The following is a 20,565-nucleotide window of genomic DNA, read 5'->3' as shown; positions in this document are numbered from 1 at the left end:
TATTTTACGTTTCCAAATACATTTAAGCATGTATTCTAGATAACTAGAGCGGCAGGCAGGTTGGTGAAACATGATTAATAATTTTAAGTTGGTATCTTCCACTTACCGGCACATAAAAGTATTTAAATATTATTTCCTCCACTGAGAGCACCTCCGACAGCCGACAAACCTCAAACAAAGGACAAAGTGAGTATTAATTAAACAATTTATTGTTAATTTCTCCTGAAAAAATGTATGCTTAGACCATATGAAGAGATGGTCTGAGCCACAAATGACCACATGGTTTTAGCCGTGTGGACTCAAACCTGCCTCCTCAACTGTAAGCAGAAGAACGGACTCATTCACTGGCTTTGTCCACGATGTCTGAGCTATAGCTTTTGCTTTGTGTATTTTGAAAATTTCTATCTAATTGTGTTTAATCACTCCTCGTGGTTTGTTCAGATCGATCCTGTTGAAGCAGTGCAGACCGAAATGAAGACAGAGAAGCAAGCTTCGTCCCTGAAACCAACCGAATCCTCCAAAACCTCCAAGGTAGCAGCAGAGACAACTCTGTTCTACTGATGCTAACATCTGTTTAAAATGTCTTATTTCTGCATTAAGAACTGAACATTGATGAAATTGTACTTACATTTTCTTGGTATCTAATTTAGCCCAATGGTCTGACAGTTTACTCCATTAAAGAAGTCAAGTCATTTTGTGACAAGACAGAAGTGACTGTCAATGGAAAAGTTACAAAGGTGAGTTTAAACCGGAGAAGTTACTTACAAGCTACGAGATGAATTGTGACCATAAAATGTTTTCACGCATGGGTAGCAGGCCATTACATATACATGACATAGGCCGCTACAATGACATTTTCCCAGTGGGGGAGCTGTTTAACATGGTGGATCAGCAACTTCCAGTAAGAATACAACTTATCGGAGGAACCTCTAAAAGCAGACTTTATTTTCTCACGTTTTAAGCAAGATCAAGTATCACACAGCCAGTTCTTAAAAGACGAGGGTGAGTGTCAAAGATGCAAGATCCTGTGATGGGCAATCAGAGAGGTAAAAGCAATTACAAGCAATTAGTAGCCGTTGCTCTAATTATCTGGAGGCCTGCAAAAAATAGCTACATGAGGGAACATACAGATCTTCAACTCCAAAACCTTTGAGATTGTATTAAAGAATAGCTGCCAGAAGTTGGACAGAAGTTTGGGGCATGAAAATTAGGGTCAAATCACAAGGGTAATTGGTAACCTCTATTGCATCCCTCATCTGATGCACCCGGGTAGATCTTGGCAAGCCTGGCTTTACTATAGTGGTTCCTATGAAATACTTTCAATTGTAAAAGACACAAGCCAGGTGGCACCATTCTTCAAGGAAATCTGTGAGACGAGAAAGGCTCCAGGTGAAAAAGCAAAGTTAGAAAAAGGCATTTATGGTACAATTTATTCGTTCTTTGATTTAATTTGACGTTTGATTGGCCCATGAATGCTGCAGCATCTTTTTTGTTTTTAAGATTTGATATTTTTTAAATTGAAGTGATAATACATATAATGCAAGATACCAAAAATTGTTATTCATTTGCCAATTTTGAAGTAAAAATTAAAAAGTTGTTGATTAGACATGATACCAACATGAAGACCCATCATTACACTCAACTTGTATCGCTGAACTCAACTAAATACACCAGAATTGAAAAGGTACCTGCAATGATCTCCTCGCTCTACTGTTCTCAAAGCCACAAGTCAGCCATGTTTGTAGTTTAGTCTGTGGAATGAGGCAAATCTGGACATTTATAATTATATTGAGGGGTGATTCCAATATTTAAAAATGGATTACAGGAATTCTACTTAATGGTGTTTTAATCTCGTTGTTTGTTCAGATGGATCCTGTTGGGGCTGTAAAGACCGAAAAGAAGACAGTGAAGCAAAATTCGTCCCTGAAAAAAGCCGAATCCTCCAAAACCTCCAAGGTAGCAGCAGAGACAACACTGTTCTACTGATGCTAACATCTGTTTAAAATGTTTGATTTTCCTCTCAAATCAGTGAGGTTTGTTGTTTAGTTTATTAGTAGAAAGAGAAAATTCAAAGTCCAATTAATTCATCCATAAAAGCAAAGAAACTACATACTAATTAACCAACGCAAACATGTTTTAAATAAATATCCCTAAAATAAAACCATGGACATAAACAAACAGATTTTAACAGCAACACATTTTATTATGAACCTGTTAATGCAGACATGTTGGGAACCACTGAACTATAAAACTCAACCTTCACTATGAATGTCAATCTGTCTTTTATTCAGGCTCCAAGTGCTGCTGTCCAGACTGGGAGGATAAAAATAATGGACATTAAAGAGTCCAAAAAACGGAACACTCACCTGGTGGTAGAGTTCAACGGCCGGATGCAGACGGTTTATGTGACAACTCGTCTTCTGGCAAACACATTTGGGATCAAAGTGGACGATGATATAGAAAGAAGACTCCGCTCTCAAATGCCGCTCACAGCAGAAGCAACATTACAAGGAAATAAAATGATATACATTAGGGTTATCCCTAACCTGGGTAAGAAATCAATATAGATTATTTCCCCCACATTTAGTTCTTTAACATGAAATCACAGTGAATGAAATTAGGATATTTGAGTAAAAACTCTTTACAAAGTGATAAAAACAAATATTACAAACAATGGGAATTGATTCCCTTTTGGAGCCAGCACTTCCATGTTGGCTTCATTTTCCAGCATTGACTGTTTGATACTATATGATAAATTAAAAAATTAGATAAAAGATATTTATATATATAATACATATATCTGGATCCTATAGAGATATTCAATAACAAATGACACATTTCACTTTGTGATTGTTATGCACACAGAATTTAAAATGTTTAAATAAGCCACTGAAGAAATCAAATGGTGTAATGGCTGATGGATCTCAGTGGGGATCTACTTAGACTTAACATCCGTTAACCAGCATCTATGAAAAGACATCTAAACTCAGAATCTCTTTACAGAGAAAAAACACCAGAGAAAAATGACAGAATCATTTTTAATTTGTGTGGGTTTAACATTTTAAACTGTCTTTTTCAGAGACAAGCGAATGTGCGAGTACGTCAGGATCAGTAGCCGAGAAACAAAAACCTGACGCTGGTAGGCATCACAGACACACCGACACACACATTATTAAGTTTATACTGTCAAATCCTAATAGACTTACTGTATCTAGTCATTCCAACAGCTTGGTGTCCACTAATGTAGAGGAGGTGGCTGATGGTCACTCCCCTTCTGAACTTGTATCTGTAGCCACTATTAGTGATGATCTGACTGAGGGGGGGTTTAGTAGAACAGCAGCAGGGATAGAGCATATCCTTGGTCTATGCCACACTTTATCTTAACTTTTGCAATTGGCTTTGGTTTGTCCTCTAGATTCGTCTTCCACAGCCTCATTGAGTTCTTGATTAAGACTCTTAGTGTCCTGTTGATGTTACACAGCTCCAAACATTCCAGTATCCATGAGTGCGGCATCAAATCGTAGCCTTTCTTGTAGTCAATCTAGGCAGTGCACTAGTCAGGTTGTTCTTACAGTCTCAGGTGACTGCTCTGTCGACCAGTATCTGGTGTTTGGCTCCCCAGGTGTCTTTCTGGGCTCAGCCTGAGTGTCGAGCCATGTGGTGGCCTCTAGCTCACCTGGTAGAGCGTGCACCCCATGTAGGCCCGGGTTCAAATCTGACCCGAGGCCCTTTGCTGCGTGTCATCCCCCCTCTTTCTCTCCCCAATTTCCTGTCTCTCTTCAGTTGTTCTAAATAAAGGAAAAAGCCATAAAAAATATCTTTAAGGAACAAAGTGAAAATAATTGGCCTCTTCTCAATAATTTAGAATAAAATAGCAGTTTTTATAGAACATCTTTATTTATAAAAAATAATATCGTTAACTAAACACTGACAGAAGTTTGTTTCTCCTTGTAAAGATCAACAGAAGAGCAGCGAACCTGCCGAGGTAAGAGTTTGGAAATAAACGTGTTAGGTTAATTTTTCTTGCATGCATTCTTACAAACTGGCATCTATAATGGATACAATATCAAAATACTTTCATGTATGCATCATTCACAATAACCACACAGCAGTAATATGTTTTAAAATATGAATGTACGTTTCTGTTTACTGAACATTGATGAAATTGTACTTTTATTTTTTGGTATCTAATTTAGCCCGACGGTCTGACAGTTTACTCCATTAAAGAAGTCAAGTCATTTCCTGACAAGACAGAAGTGACTGTCAATGGAAAAGTTACAAAGGTGAGTTTAAACCAGAGAAGTTACTTACAAGATACAAGATGACTCGTGACCATAAAACATTTGATGGGGGAAAACTTTTATTCATAAAGAACAGTATATACCCAAACAAATCTATTATAGTCGCTGTTTGTGACTTTTCCTAAGATTGAGTGACAAGTATACTCGCCCTGTTGTTTATCTGGTTGCCATGACTTCGCGAGTGATGACATCCTGTCACTGTTCCAGTTGAGGGGAGAGAGAGCGGAGGACAGTTGGCTTGAGTTCAGTAGAGCACACGGCTCTGTAGAGTCGTGGAATTAGGACTTTATATACTACATGTAGCTACATAGCGGAAACCCTGTTGTGCGTCTGCCCTATTCCTGATACTGTGGCGGCAGAAATCAACATAGAGGAAACACTGGGTAGCTTTTGCGCCTATTATTATTATTATTATTATTATTATTATAGCTACATGTTGAATCGGCTGCAGGGCTACTCTGACGGTTTTATATTTTTTAAAGATACCCATTTTATAATAGGCCTACCCATAATACTTTTAGAACAATACCCTAATAATTTGGAATATCTTTCTTTTTTTTCTTTTATTTTTACTGCACAACCTCCCGGCCCCCATTGTGAAAACCTTTGGCCTAGGCTATTTCATTATATTTTATCCAGACAATGCATAGTATTAATTATTGCACACACACAGACACACACACACAAAGAAATGCTGAATTAAATTTAAAAAAAATATTTGTACAAATTTATGTCATTTATCAGATCAGACCCCCGTGCCCACCCAAACCCCTGCCGCCGAAATCTTACTCTGAACTCTGTTCAAAACTTGAGAGCCCTGAAGAATAGCTGCCAGAAGTTGGACAGTTTGGGGCATGACAAGAACATTTGGGTCAAATCACAAGGGTAATTGGGAACATCTATTGCATCCCTCATCTGATGCACCGGGTAGATCTTGGCAAGCCTGGCTTTACTAAAGTGGTTCCTATGTAATACTTTCAATTGTAAAAGACACAATCCAAGTGGCACCACACTCCAAGGAAATCTGTGAGACGAGAAAGCACAAAGGCTCCAGGTGAAGAAGCAAAGTTAGAAACAGGCATGTATGGTACATTAATGCATTCTTTGATTTAATTTGACGTTTGATTGGCCCACGACTGCAGCAGCTTGAACCTGTACAGTCTGTGGTGTGGTGAAGACGAGCGCGGTGTATTTGATGAAGTTGGCAGCTCAGTGTGCCCAAGATGCCACCAAAACGTTCCAAAGTATGGCCGAGGAGGAGTGATGGTTGTATTTTACAAAACTGAATGCCTCCATTACATTATGGGCATCGAATGAAGTAGAAAAAACAGTAATTGGTATTGGTATCACTTTAATCATAATGGATTATAATTTTTTAACCCAGCCCTAATTTTTGATGCATATGATAAAAATCTATATTTTTTGTTTTTAGATTTGATGACATTTTTTAAATTGAAGTGACAATACATATAACGCAAGATACCAATTTTTAAGTGAAAATTATAACAAAGTTCTTGATTAGACATGATACCCAATCTTAAAGTCAGAGTGATAAGAAAATGCATCTTCGTCAAACAAATTCTGTTTTTGAATTTGTGAAAAACAAGTAATTTATGTTTGTTGTCTAATAACTTGTGCTATTGGTTTGTTCATGTCGAAAAGATCAAGGTGAGTTTCGCCACGAAGAAGATAAATAGGCAACATTTCCAACTTAAAGGTGAGACTGATTCCATCGAGACCGTCATGTGGGGGGATGAGACCGAGCAATGCAGAGGATTATCAGTTGGAGATGTCGTTAAGGTTACCAACATGAAGACCAATAAGTACTGTTGGAGCCATTACACCACTTTTTTTTTTTGTATAGGCCACCATGTTGGTTATGTCAATGTGCAGTTTTATGTTTGAGCACTGGGTGGAGCATTGCCTTTGGGAAGGCATAAAGTTAATCAGCCGCAGGTACACAGTTGTGTGGAAAACGGGGAAAGCAGACAGCTTTTCACCGTGTTTGTCGTGTCAGTCGTGTCAGTGTTTAAGTTGTTTGACAAGGAAAATGGATGGAACTAAACCAGAAATGAAATGAAATGGACTGTATGCTTGTGCGACGGTAAGTAGGCCGTTCAGGAAATTAAATGGGTCACAGATGCAGACAGATTGTGGACATTGATTATTGGCACGCAGAACACGCGTCCAAGCAAGTTCTCCCCTGATCCCACCATATTGGTCTAATGTAGGAGTTGATAAAAGACTCTACAAGTGTGGTGAATTTTTCCTTTAACCTTGCTCCTTTGTCATGAAGTCGGAAAGTGGTGTAATGGTCCTTTAACCTTGCTCCTTTTTCAAAATAAGATTCCATCCCACTTGACTGTGTGTTTGAGCGAGCTTTGTGACTGAAAGATGACAACACTGCTAATTTAGCAGCAGAAGGGGCTATTTCCATATTGATCTCCAGCCTTTCCTTTCTTCTCCTTAGCTCCTCTGTTTGCTCTTCCAGAGCGTGCTTCTCCTTTAAGGCTGCGGCGCGAGCTTCAAGCGCAGCTCTCTCTGCCTCAGCTTGAATGCGTGCTGATGCAGTAGAAGATGAACTGCTTTTTGAGCTGCCGTGACTTTTATGGCAAGATTGTTGTACAGAAACATTTGTTCCAACATTGGAAATGCTGTCATCGGGTTTCACTTCACACTCATCACAATCCTTATTCATATTTTCAGCAGATTTGGGAACGTCTGCATTTGCCAACCACTTGTTCACGTTTTCCACATACTCAATAACACCCAGCATCTTTACTTTGAACCATATCTCATGTCTTTCTTTTTCTGCAGGGGGTAACAGTTTTAACAGAGATATATGAGTTTCCTTTGCTTCATTGCACAGAGTTGTGTATTAGTCAAAAGTATAATGCACCTCCGTCTCATATTTTCTGTCCTGCATCAACTCTTGAATTTTTATTTTTAGAGTAGATGCTTTGTTTAATTTGGACTTTCTTGTTTTTTGCAGTGTTTCCTATTCATCCAATAGTGCTTTTTGTGTTAGTTTAACAGACCGTTTAGTGACAGATTGTGTTTCACTTTCACCGCTGTCTGCGCCCTTGTCAGCCGTGGTGAACTCATCAGCATTAATACACTCATTTTGTACCCCTGTTTCAGATCCATAGTCAACCAACACAATCAAAAACACTTCGAAATACACTTTGAAATACATTTACATTTCACATTCATTCTACTAGTGCAGTGCCCATAGAAAATGTGCCTGTTTGGAATGGGCCTGTGGTATTGCTGCTTGTAGAATTCATCAAAACCAAATTGTAGCCTACCCCAAAATTATTTACAGAAGGACCCCAAACCACTTCATATGCATGCAACTCTCCTGTCTACCCTACTACTAACTTACTGATGTACCTGACACAGAACGTTGCAGATTCAGAATGTAATCACAAAATATCACAATGACAATGTGGAGTAGTCAGACATTAGCGTCATGGACTCATCACCCATCTACCACACAAACCGGACCATTTGTGTGTGCGCAGAGAGAGAGAGAGAGACTTCAATGCCTTCAAGGTTTGTACAGAAGACTTTTCATTATATTGTTCTTGGTGAATATAGATTACTTCACTTTAGGATTCTTCCATGACAAATGACCATTACCTTTCTACTTACTGCCAGCATGTCCTCCTGGTCTCCTTTCCATCACATAGAACAGCTGACATGAGGACTCTTGCATGTTTAGCTCTGCAGCATAGCACTTGTGCGTTGGGGTTGTCTGTCGGCCGACCACTTCAGGGTTCCAACAAACCGATCCCATCTGGTGTACAGATACGTAGATACCACCTCTGGCTTGTGAAATGTCTCGGCTGCTGCCATCTTGGGACATCTGACGTGTTCTGACCATAAAGACACATAGAAAAAGATGTTTGTGCTGCTTCTGGTTGTTCATGAGACATAAATGCCAAAACTAAACAACATGGAATAACATTTTACAGATGACAAAGGTGTTTAACAATTTGTTACTGTTATAAACGTGATGAATTTAATATCACAAAAGGTAACGTTAATCCTTCTAACATAAAGTTAAGTGACTGATGCTGAATTAAGCTAATGCTAGCGTGTGTCGGGTAAAGTATTTTTTTTATTTCAGAAATTAGTAATATATCAGTAAGATGCTGAAAATTATGTTTGTCGTGTGTGTGTTATTGAAGTGGCAGCTCCGGGGCTGATCTGCCATTCCTCAAGTGAAAAATTAGGAATTCTATCTAATTGTGTTTAATCTCATGATTGTTCAGATGGATCCTGTTGAAGCCGTGAAGCCCAAAAAGAAGACAGAGAAGCAAGACGTGTCGCTGAAAACAGCCTTATCCTCCAAAACCTCCAAGGTAGCAGCAGAGACAACACTGTTCTACTGATGCTAACATCTGTTTAAAATGTTTGATTTTCCTCTCAAATCAGTGATTTTTGTGGTTTAGTTTATTAGTAGAAAGAGACAATTCAAAGTTCAACTAATCCATAAAAGCAAAGAAACTACATACTAATTAACCAACGCAAACATGTTTTAAATAAATATCCCTAAAATAAAACCATGGACATAAACAAACAAGAGTTTAACAGCAACACATTTTATTATGAACCTGTTAATGCAGACATGTTGGGAACCACTGAACTATAAAACTCAACCTTCACTATGAATGTCACTCTGTCTTTATTCAGACTACAAGTGCTGCTGTCCAGACTGGAAGGATTCAAATAATGGAAATCAAAATGACCAATAAGACAAACACTCACCTTGAGGTGGAGTTCAACGACCGGAGGCAGACGGTTTATGTGACAACTCGTCTTCTGGCAAACACGTTTGGGATCAAAGTGGACGATGATTTAGAAAGAAGACTCCGCTCTCAAATGCCAGTCACAGCAGAAGCAACATTACAAGGAAATAAAATCACAGACATTACTAACCTGGGTAAGAAATCAATATAGATAATTTTCTTCACATGTAATTCTTTAACATGAAATGTGTGTGTGGGTCTAACTTTTTAAACTTGTCGTTTTCAGAGACAAGCGAATGTGCGAGTACGTCAGGATCAGTAGCCGAGAAACAAAAACCTGACACTGGTAGGCATCACACACAGACACACACACACACACACACACACACACACACACACACACACACACACACACACACACACACACACACACACACACACACACACACACACACACACACACACGTATATTAAGTTTATACTGTCAAATCATAATAGACTTATCTAGTCATTCCAACAGCTTGATGTCCATTAATGTAGAGTGCACCATTGAGTTCTTGATTAAGACTCTTAGTGTCCCGTTGATGTTAAACAGCTCCAAATATTCCAGTATCCATGAGTGCGGCATCAAATCGTAGCCTTTCTTGTAGTCGATCTAGGCAGTGCACTAGTCAGGTTGTTCTTACAGTCTCAGGTGACTGCTCTGTCGACCAGTAGCTGGTGTTTGGCTCCCCAGGTGTCTTTCTGGGCTCAGCTCGAGTGTTGAGCCATGTGGTGGCCTCTAGCTCACCTGGTAGAGCGTGCTCCCCATGTAGGCCCCTGAGCCACTGACAAAATCAAATACTATGACACTGTGGTAGTGTAGTGTGACATTTAGGCCACTTTCACATTTACAGTTTGGGTAGACTCTGTGTGATTTGTGGGTTAAGTGGCAACATTGTTTCATTTTTCATTTGGTTCGGTTTGCGTTCACACTGCACTTTGTCAGACGTAAACAAACACAAGATAGCACCAGTTTCTTCATGACTTCCGATTTTCAATCCAGACATTCAAGTTTCATTCCATCAGACTGCCTTTGAACTGATTCATCCAGATTATTCATACCATCATTCATCTCATAACACAAAATGACAAAAGTCTTTTCCCTGGTTATCTTCCAGGTCCAAGCGAAGCAATCCCAGCAGAGGACAGCGTCCCAGCAGAGGAAAAGCTGTGCACAGTTCGGACAAAGTTTGTAAAAGGAGTGTCTGATGCTAATCTAAACCAGCTTCTAGATAAACTCCTTGAGCGTTGTGTTATAAATGATGAGGAAATGCAGACAGTCAGAACAAAAAGCAGAGCAGAGAAAGCACGAGACCTGATCGACACGGTGCGAAGAAAGGGAACTAAAGCCAGCTCACTTTTGATCCATACTCTCTGTGAGGTGGATCTCCTCCTTTCTGAAAACCTGAAATTAATCTGAAGCTAAAGCAAGAAACTGTGGAGTGTGATGATGAATCTCTGTAATAACTGATTGTTACACATTAACTATTGTCATCTTTAGATCAGAATCTGTTTAAGCCTGTTTTATTAAGTAAACGTTGACTATGAAAGTGATTCAAATGGAGAAGAAAACATGTTGCTCTTTGTTTTTGCCACTAGATGGAGGCAGAACATCACTGATGATATGAAAATCAGAATTCACAATTGAGAAAATATGTCTTGATGTTTAAAGTTACTGTCCAGTAAATCAATCCAAAAAAAAAGATAAACTGGTTGGTCATTTTTTTACGTTATTTATATGTCTTTTACATTTTTACAGCCTCTGATGTAATCAGTAGTTTAGGAAAATAATAAAAAGATAAACAAATACCACTAATGCAGTGTGATTTTTACAATTACATTTCTTTTAATTTTTAGTGTCAAATCCGACAGCAGTTCTTTTGCATATAAAATAAACATGATCAGTTTATAAAATGTGTTGGTATAGCTCCATATTACAAGCTGCAACATCAATACGCTGCTTAGATGTTAATGACTCAATAATAAAAATACATAAGATAACACTTTCAAAGGGCCTACTCTGCAAAACAAGTACTATTACTTTTGATACTTTACATTTTGTTGCTAAAACGTCCATACTTTTAATGAGGTCAAATTTTATATGAAGGACTTTTACTTGAGTAAACTTAACTTATGAATACTAAACTGCTGACTGTGTCCATGTTGGAAAGCTGCTTTGCCTCAGTGACTAACACAACTCACAGCACCAAACAATATTTATTACTGTATTTGTTCACACGACATGAAACTGAAAGTACCCGCTCTGCTCTCGGCCTGTGGGCGAAAAAGAATAACAACTACTTAAGGTTTGATACTTTAAATGAGGTCAAACTTTAAATGAAGGCTTTTTAGTTTTAGTATTTTTACTGAAGTTGTGAATATTTCTTCAACCACAGACTGAGGCTGAACTGCTGGATGAGTCTTTTGTGGAAAACTGATTAACAAAACTGACAGCAAAAAACATGTTAGTATGTGTTCACATGACATGAAACTGAAAGTACCCGCTCTGTTTTCGGCCTGTGGGCAGGAAAGAAAGGGCAAAAACATTGTTCAACAGAGGGGGGGAACTGTGAGTTTGAAACTGGATGTTTTTGGGATTTACAAAGTCAAAATAAAAAATTAAATATTGGACGTTTCCAAATACATTTAAGCATTTATTTTAGACAAGTAGAGCAACAGGCTGAGTTGTGGCAGGTTGGTGAAACATGATTTAAGTTGGTATCTTCCACTTACCTGCAGATACAAGTATTTACATGATACTTCCTCCATTGAGAGCACCACCAACTGTCAACAAACGTCAAACAAAAAAGGACAAAGTGAGTATTAATTAAACACTTTACTGTTAATTTCACCTGAAATAATGTATGCTTAGACCACATGAAGAGATGATCTGAGCCACATATGACCACATTGTTTTAGCCTTTTGAAAAATGAATTAAAGATCCTTCACACACACCTTGATTACAAAACAATCACTCTAAGCTTGTGGTTTGAACAAAGAAAAAGTCTGAGACCACATTCAGACCTGGCTTTGACATCAAAGTGATCAGATCACTAGTGGAAAGCTCTAAGTACAAGTATGTATGCTTGGACCACATGAAGAGATGGTCTGAGCCACATATGACCACATTGTTTTAGCCGTGTGGACTCAAATCTGCCTCCTAAACTGTAAGCTGAAGCGCAGACTCATTCACTGGCTTTGTCCACGACTCCACGATGTCTGAGGTAGGGTTAGTATTAAATAAATGATATATATTTATCTGGTAAAGCCGTAAGTGTGATGTTTGAGTGTTTCCTCTTTGCTAGTTTTGTTGTCATCAACCCCGTCAGGTTTTTAACTGTTTTGTTCATTCTCTCTGTGTTGCAGATGTCGTTTGAGACAAATTGGAAGATAGCCCTGAGCTCCATCCTGGAGCATCTGATTGACTCACAATTCGCTAAGATGCTGCTCTATCTGGACAAAATCCCTCAAGGAGTGAAGACTGGCAAGGCCAGAGAAGAAATCCCTGATTTAATTGTCCAGAAGTACGGGACAGAAGGGTCCATCTCTGAAATAGATAAAATAATGAAGAAGATACCAAGGAAGGACGCTAAAGTCCAGAAGCTGCTGCGCCCCTTTGTGGAGAAACTAAAGAAACGGCAGAAAGAAAAAGGTTTGAGGAGTTGATATGATTAACGGTTAACATTGATATAGATTATTTCCCCCCTTGATTAATTCTTTAACATTAAATCAGTTGTTGAAGCACATTTGTTCTTTCTTTTGGTTGGTAATGTACACGTGGCTCCGGTGCATGCTTTAAAACGAACAATTGTCACTCAAAAAATTTACCAAAAATGTGAAACTTAAAGGTGCTGTAGGTAAGATTGTGAAGAGCCAAGACTTTGCCAACAAATTTGAACATCGACAACTTCTCAGTCCCTCCCCCCTTTCTGCTGCAGCCCAAACCGTCTCCTAAGCCCCTCCCACACTAAGGGAGTTTGACAGAAATGCCGGCATGTCAGACAACATGTTCAATAACTAAACACTAACACAATGTTAACTTTACTCACCAACAGTAAAACGATGCTAACTAGCAGGCTACTGTTAGCCATTTCAGCATCATATCAGACCGACCACTGTGCAAACATTACTATCATCCTCACCAACCTAGTTTTGTGGACTTTTGACTACTAATAACCAAGTGAAAGATAAATCATTCATGGTAATTACGTTACCTGTCGAGAAGAAATGTGGCTACATCTGCATCGTTCTTCAGATCTTTAAAATCCTGCAGCTCACGCCACCTCTGAAAAGCCACTCCAATATTCACCCAAGTTTTATGACGTGCTCAATCAACTTCTTTCTTCTTTCTTTTCCTATTTTTCATACTTGTCTAGGCTGTGTAAGCATTTGCCGCCAAAGGAGGAATTGGAAGTTTTACTTGTGGTGGTTGTTTCTCCTAGCCTGGTTTGGAGCCGTTCGCCAAACATTCGACCAATCAGCGTTGGTTTTGAGGCGGGTTTAGGTGTGATGCAACGAGAAGCGACTGTTCAGTCTATACAACGCTGCGGCTTCCACGGATGAGATCAGCGTAGCTATCGTGCAAGTTTTATCCGAATTAGAAAGTATTCCTTCATTGAAAGAAGAGCAAAAAATGGCACTGGAGGCTTTTCTCGGAGGAAAAGATTATTTCGCTCTTCTCCCAACTGGTTTCGGCAAGAGTTTGATCTGATTGGTTGATTTGGCCCGTTTATCACCAACTATAGGTGGTGATAGACAGATGGTTTATCCAATCAGCTAACCAGGATTTTCACCCCTTCCCAAAAGTTCTCCAACGGAAATTTCCCAGATGGATATGCCGAGCTATTGCGAAGCAATCCATCTGGCGGAGTCAGGTTATGTTTCTCTGCCATTGCATTTGAGATGCTCCAACTGTCTCACCTGTGAATCTGGCCAAGTGCACGTGAAGAATGGGGGGGGAAACCTTTCTGCAGCTCGTGCGCAGGGAAGGGGGAGGGGAGAACGCTATTATATGCATGTGCGTGCCCGAGCAGTGATTGACAGGGACTTCTCTGTTCTACTGACGCTAACTCAAGTCAGTAGACATAAATCATACATTAGAAACGTGCCATGACTCGGCACCTGGGTAGCTCACCTGGTGGAGCGCACACCCATATACAGAAGCTCAGTCCTCGACGCAGCGACTGTGGGTTCGGTTCCGACCTGTGGCCCTTTGCTGCATGTCATTCCCCGTGCTATGACAACATAAATGAAAAAGCACTGCCTACAGTCTGTCTCTGTGGGACTTCTGCAGACGAGAGAGAGAGACGTTTTTAAAAGTCTTAAAAGTTTGTCCTATTTGTCTCCAAAGCTGAATACTGCTGTTGTCCTTTCTCAGCTGTGACTTTAAACGCATCACTCGAGCTTCTGCACATGAAAGTCCCCGGATACACAGAAAAACAGAGTTGTGTGGAGCTGATAGTCTTACTTAGCTTTGCATCCACTCAGTCAATGCCTTGAATGTAAGTGACGTTCATTCATAAAATAGTTGCGCACTATGGCTTTAATCAGCGTTTATTAAGAGACATCCAAATCCAGAGAAAAACCACCAATTAAAAATGCTAAATGTCTTTTTGAATTTGTGTGTTTTACTTTTTTTAATGTCCTTTTCAGGGACAACGAGGGAATGTGCGAGTACGTCAGGATCAGGGGCCAGGAAGCGAAAACCTGCAGCTGGTAGGTCAACACACACTGAGCCACAGACAAAATCAATACTATGACACTGTGGTAGTGTAGTGTGACATTTAGGCCACTTTCACATTTACAGTTTGGGTAGCCTCCGTGTGATTTGGGGGTTAAGTTGTAACATTGTTTCATTTATCATTTGGTTCGGTTTGCGTTCACACTGCACTTTGTCAAACATAAACAAACACTCGCTGGTCTGTTGGACAGAATATCTGAGTGAAACTCACTGACACTTAAAAGAATGGAGCAACACAAAATCCATAACGAGTTGGGTTTCTGGTTTTGCTTTAGTGTTTCTAATATTTTAGAAGAAGGCGATCAATCTGAACAGCTGACAGACGCAAGCGACGGAAGGAGAGCGATGATGATGTTTTTTCAATCAGACCTACAGTCACGTGTGCTCACAATATCTTGAATGGATCTAAAAGATATCACTAAATCCTGTAGAAGTCTGTAATGGTGCAAGTTGAAACTGCAGTCTGTTTTTTTGGTTCACTTCCTGTATTTGAGTCGGATCCGGTTCTCACCTAAAGTGAACAGAACCCCACAGCAGAGAACGAGACCCCAAAGTTCAGATCAGCTTTCACATGTGTCCAAACCAACCGGACTATCCGACCAAACACTCCAGGGTTCAAATTGCTCAGGTGTGAAAGCAACCTTAAACTAAACATGTCTCTACCGAGAGAGATTCAGGAACTGAAAAATTAGCCGACTGAGAGAATAATCTTCAATTTGTGTTTTTAACTTTTTAAGATGTCTTTTTCAGGGACGACAAGCAAACTTGCAGCTGATTCAGGATTGCCCAAGAAGCAAAAAACTGCAGCTGGTAGGTTAGCTGGCCCGTACATGCAGTTACCAAGATATCAATTATCTCTATATTACTTTAGATTGCTAACACTAGTTAGTTTCATGCTTATTTGTTTATAGTATCACAGTTTTTGCAGCAACATCCGTTTAGATTAATCACATCAAAAAGACAAGATAGCACCAGTGCCTTCATGACTTCCGATTTTCAATCCAAACATTCAAGTTTCATTCAGTCAGACTAGAGTACAGTGACCCGCGGAACGGTAGTCAATTTCACTGTTGGTAACGTGATAGGGACGGAATAGAGCATAGAAATCAATGGGAGCAGGCGGGAGCGGGACAGAGTCGGATATTAAATAAAAAAATTACGCTGCAATGCAGTGAGTGCTCCCAAAGATTGCGAGGCATTTCATTTTAGAGAAGAGAACCACTTACAACTCACAATACGTTTGTTGATTGGCTAGTGCTAGCCGCAGACAGCGATTCTTCTAACCTACCCTAAATCGATAAATGTGTGTTTTGAGTGTGAGAAGATCTCGGTTAGGAATCACGTGCTGAATGTAATGTAATGTATAGTGTAGCCTAAATTTCCTTGGCAACCTCAGTGATTTGACCACAATTAACCAAACATGCTACAGGGGGACAACGGTGTCTGATAACTTCAGACAACATAGGGAACCAAATGGGAGGGGGGCAGTCACGTGATCGGGACATGACGGGAGTATTTTCGTGGGCTCGGGATGGGATGGGAGCGACAATTGATTCCCGTGTCACCCTCTACATCAGACTGCCTTTGAACTGATTGATCCAAATTATTCATACCATCATTCATTTCATAACACAAAATGACAAAAGTATTTTCCCTGGTTATCTTCCAGGTCCAAGCAAGGCAATCCCAGCAGAGGACAGCGTCCCAGCAGAGGACAGCGTCCCAGCAGAGGAAAAGCTGTTAAAAGTTCGGGCAGAGTTTGTAAAAAGAGTGTCTGATGCTAATCTAAACCAGCTTCTGGATAAACTCCTTGAGCGTGGTTTTATAAATGATGAGGAAATGCAGTCAGTCAGAACAAAAGTCAAAACAGACAAGGCACGAAACCTGATCGACCTGGTGCGGGAGAAGGGACCAGAAGCCTGCTCACTTCTGATCAATACTCTCTGTGAGGTGGATCGATGTGTTTCAAAAGTGCTGAAATTAATCTGAAGCTAAAGCAAGAGACTATGGAGTGTGATGATGAATCTCTGTAATAACTGATTGTTACACATTAACTATTTACTATTCTACTTTAGATTAGAATGTTTAAGCCTGTTTTATTAAGTAAACGTTGACTTTGAAAATGATTCAAAGGGAGAAGAAGACATGTTGTTCTTTGTTTTAGCCACTAGATGGAGGCAGAACTTCACAGATGGACAAACAAGATGCAGATGTGAAATTAGAAAAACAATTGAGAAAAATATGTCTGAGTGAAGATTATTCTCCTGATGATTAAAGAGATACTGGTTGGTCATTTTTATATATTTTTTATATTTCTTTTATATTTTTGCAACCTCTGATGTAATTGTAACTTCAAAAAAATAAAAAGAGAAACAAATACGGCTTAATGCAGCGTGGCTTTTTTATTTATAGTGTCCAATCATAACAGAAGTCTCTCAGGACAGTTTACATTTAGAGTCGGTCTAGACCACACTATCATTTATGGAGAGACAACAATCCCCACCAAGAACAAGCATTTAGTGTGACAGCTGGGACGAAAGACTTTCCTTTTAACAGGCAGAAACCTCGGACACAACTTGATTCTTGGTGCAGACTGATCTCATGAAGTGGCGTATGTATGACACGACAATCCGTATGCCATTATTGGCGTGTTATCAAGATGCATACTCACTTTTTAGCATGTTTATCAACGCTTTTTGGCCTCCATTGACTTACATTACCTTGCGATTGCGTGTGAATTGACGTTGTAGCGAGTAGTATGAAAGGCCGAAAATCCGCGTAGTGAGGTTAGTAAGGGTGGAGGATGGGTAAAACACAGGACTCTCACCCAGGAGACCTGGGATTGTGTCCTGCGTGTGATGTTTCCTTTCCACGTTTGTTCTTTTCCTAAACCCAACCCACGTGTGACGTTTCCTAAACCCAACCGTGGCCTCGCAATAACACGCCACGTGGCTTTAGAAAGTGCCGTGTATGTTTACGCAAAGTCATGATATCACGTTGCTTGGTGGGCGATCATCTGTTTCATGTAGTTAAAATATCCGCAGTAGGACTGGACTCATTTGCTTAACGGACACCAAGGAGACCGTTGGCTGTCAGTCCAAGTTGGGCCAACATTGAGTGTCTGTCGCTCTAGTTTTTGCGGTCGGCCCTTATGTGACTTTTGTTTTGGACGTTTCAACTTCTTTAATAAGCTCCTGGTGAGAGAAACTCATCTAATTTGTTGTTATGCTAAAGGGAATTGCATAAGAAGAAAAACGGTAGTGAGGAAAGCAAGCAAACGACTGAGAGCGGAGAGAGCACAGAAGAATCCTCTCAATATTCATCTATAGGTGCATCTCAGTTCTCCTAAATTGTATCAAAGTTTCCTTCACTTGCTCTCCTTCCTTCATGTCTTAGTCTGTCCCACAGAGGAAGCACTGAAGATGCAAGGAAATTATGGTAAGAGAGAGGAAACAAGGAAATATGTTTTTAGAGGGACCACATGTGTCGATTTGTTAACTTGTTAAACTCTGTGTGATCTCATGCTGCTTAGATGTTAATGAATCAGTAAAAAAATAAATAAGATAACACTTTCAAAGGGCCTACTCTGCATAACAAGTACTTTTACCTTTGATACTTTGTGTTTTGCTGCTAAAACTTCCATCATTTTACTAAGATTGACTTTTAAGAGGACTTTTACTTAGTTGTGAATTCTTCTTCCACCACAGACTGAGGCTAAACTGCTGACTGTGGAAAGCTTTAGCTCGCTGACTAACACAACTGACAGCACATGAGTTCATATGTGTTAACACACAGGAAACTGATGTACCCGCTTTGCTCTCGGCCTGTGGGCGAGAAATAAAGGGCTACAGCATTGGTCAATAGATGGAGGGGGGGGGACTGTGTGCTTGAAACTGGATGTTTTTGATTTTAGGAATTGACAAAGTCATATATAAAATGTTTGATGTTTCCAAATACATTTAAGCATTTATTTTAGATAAGTAGAGCAACAGGCAGGTTGGTGAAACATGATTTAAGTTGGTATCTTCCACTACCTGCAGATAAATGTTTTTACATGTTACTTCCTCCACTGAGAGCACCTCCGACTGCCGACTGCTAACAAATCTCCAACAAGAAAAGGACAACGTGAGTATTGATTAAACACTTTTTTTGCTAATTCCTTTTGAAAAATGAAGTAAAGATCCTTCACACACACCTCGATTACAAAACAATCACTCTAAGCTTGCGGTTTGAACAAAGAAAAAGTCTGAGACCACATTCAGACCTGGCTTTGACATCAAAGTGATCAGATCACTAGTGGAAAGCTCTAAGTACAAGTATGTATGCTTGGACCACATGAAGAGATGGTCTGAGCCAGATATGACCACATTGTTTTAGCCGTGTGGACTCAAATCTGCCTCTTCAACTGTAAGCAGAAGTACGGACTCATTCACTGGCTTTGTCCACGATGTCTGAGGTATAACTTTTGATTTGTGCATTTTGTCTTTGTCTTTTTAACCATTAAGTACTTTGAAAGTATTTTTCATGTCACAGAAACCACTGAGAGTGAATCATGTATTTTCGGAGGTTATTATTCAGAGGTTATTATCATTCTGTCACTGATGTGTCAGTGATTTTAGTTCGAGTGCTCTGCAGATTTGACACCCAGCTCTCTGGAGCTTTGGGCCCTGCAGGCAGTCATGTTATTAATGTTTAACTTCACTTAAATCAATTTCATTTCATAATGTGAGTCTCTTACTGTCAAAGGGAAATATTAATACTGCAGCAGTTGAAACATGGCATGCTGGGATCATGTTGAGACACATGTGTGTAATGTTCTCTAGGCCCAATTGTTGCATCACCTTTGGCAAGACTCCTTTGTTCCACTGCCAACTTATAACATGCATGGCAACACACAGAACCTAATTTCTACTCCCAACCAGGGCCTGAAATTAACACTCGACCACGCTCTAAATGTGAGTAAATTTTACAATTGGCGGGTGAAACTGTCAACATACCTGCCATGTTGGCGGGTAGCCAATGAGAATAAAGTGATCGATTATGCAGACCTTACACCAACAACTTTTCAAGCAATTCCACTGTCAGTCTTTTTCTGTTGTGCGTTCTGACAAAATGAAACATGTTTGATGTTATCCTTATCGTATTGTCTTCTCTAAGCCTTTTCACAATCTTCTAGTGAAAGATAACCTGCTTTTCCTGCCACTGTTGTTCTTTCACATTTCAACCTATATACAGTACAGGCCAAAAGTTTGGACACACCTTCTCATTCAATGCGTTTCCTTTTTATTTTCATGACTATTTACATTGTAGATTCTCACTGAAGGCATCAAAACTATGAATGAACACATATGGAATTATGTACTTAACAAAAAAGTGTGAAATAACTGAAAACATGTCTTAAATTATAAATTCTTCAAAGTAGCCACCCTTTGCTTTTTTATTAATAAGGGAAATAATTCCACTAATTAACCCTGACAAAGCACACCTGTGAAGGTAAAACCATTTCAGGTGACTACCTCATGAAGCTCATTGAGAGAACACCAAGGGTTTGCAGAGTTATCAAAAAAAGCAAAGGGTGGCTACTTTGAGGAATCTAAAATATAAGACATGTTTTCAGTTATTTCACACTTTTTGTTATTACATAATTCCATGTGTTCATTGGACATAGTTGATGCAGTGCTCAATCTACAATGTAAATAGTCATGAAAATAAAAAAACACATTGAAT

The 20,565-nt window shown here is 39.5% G+C and overlaps 3 protein-coding genes across 5 annotated transcripts in view; 2 read left to right on the top strand and 1 right to left on the bottom strand.

Annotated features, from left to right (window-relative positions):
- The window catches only part of LOC120543671, a 620,163-nt gene that overhangs the window by 221,935 nt on the left and 377,663 nt on the right, over positions 1-20,565 (bottom strand). The window lies entirely within an intron of this gene.
- LOC120543678 lies at positions 102-17,217 on the top strand. Of its 2 annotated transcripts, XM_039776835.1 has the most exons (13): positions 102-186; positions 442-531; positions 651-737; positions 1,867-1,956; positions 2,292-2,550; positions 3,080-3,139; positions 3,957-3,985; positions 4,197-4,283; positions 8,579-8,668; positions 9,000-9,249; positions 9,342-9,401; positions 10,216-10,259; positions 16,534-17,217. In XM_039776835.1, exons 2-13 carry the CDS (start codon positions 472-474, stop codon positions 16,825-16,827), a joined length of 1,410 nt encoding a protein of 469 aa, XP_039632769.1. In that variant the 5' UTR covers positions 102-186; positions 442-471; the 3' UTR covers positions 16,828-17,217. The 2 variants fall into 2 exon arrangements, with proteins under 2 accessions (XP_039632769.1, XP_039632770.1); XM_039776836.1 differs by lacking the exons at positions 651-737; positions 1,867-1,956.
- LOC120543683 overlaps positions 18,741-20,565 on the top strand; it is a 5,466-nt gene continuing 3,641 nt past the window's right edge. The window contains exon 1 of the mRNA XM_039776841.1: positions 18,741-18,963. Within this exon, the coding sequence (XP_039632775.1) occupies positions 18,883-18,963 (81 nt within the window). The 5' untranslated portion in view covers positions 18,741-18,882. The remainder of the gene's footprint in view (positions 18,964-20,565) is intronic.

Source organism: Perca fluviatilis, chromosome 16, assembly GCF_010015445.1.
Source record: "Perca fluviatilis chromosome 16, GENO_Pfluv_1.0, whole genome shotgun sequence".
Lineage (NCBI taxonomy): Eukaryota > Metazoa > Chordata > Actinopteri > Perciformes > Percidae > Perca > Perca fluviatilis.
The sequence above is the reverse complement of the archived record's forward strand: the minus strand, read 5'-3'. Positions and strand labels throughout refer to the sequence as shown.

Excerpts from the sequence above, each read along its gene's own strand:
- LOC120543678 (XM_039776835.1), top strand. The coding sequence starts at position 472 with ATGAAGACAGAGAAGCAAGCTTCGTCCCTGAAACCAACCGAATCCTCC. Across the intron at positions 4,284-8,578 it reads TCAATGGAAAAGTTACAAAG|ATGGATCCTGTTGAAGCCGT; the intron begins GTGAGTTTAAAC and ends ATGATTGTTCAG. Across the intron at positions 10,260-16,533 it reads AGGACAGCGTCCCAGCAGAG|GACAGCGTCCCAGCAGAGGA; the intron begins GAAAAGCTGTGC and ends ATCCCAGCAGAG.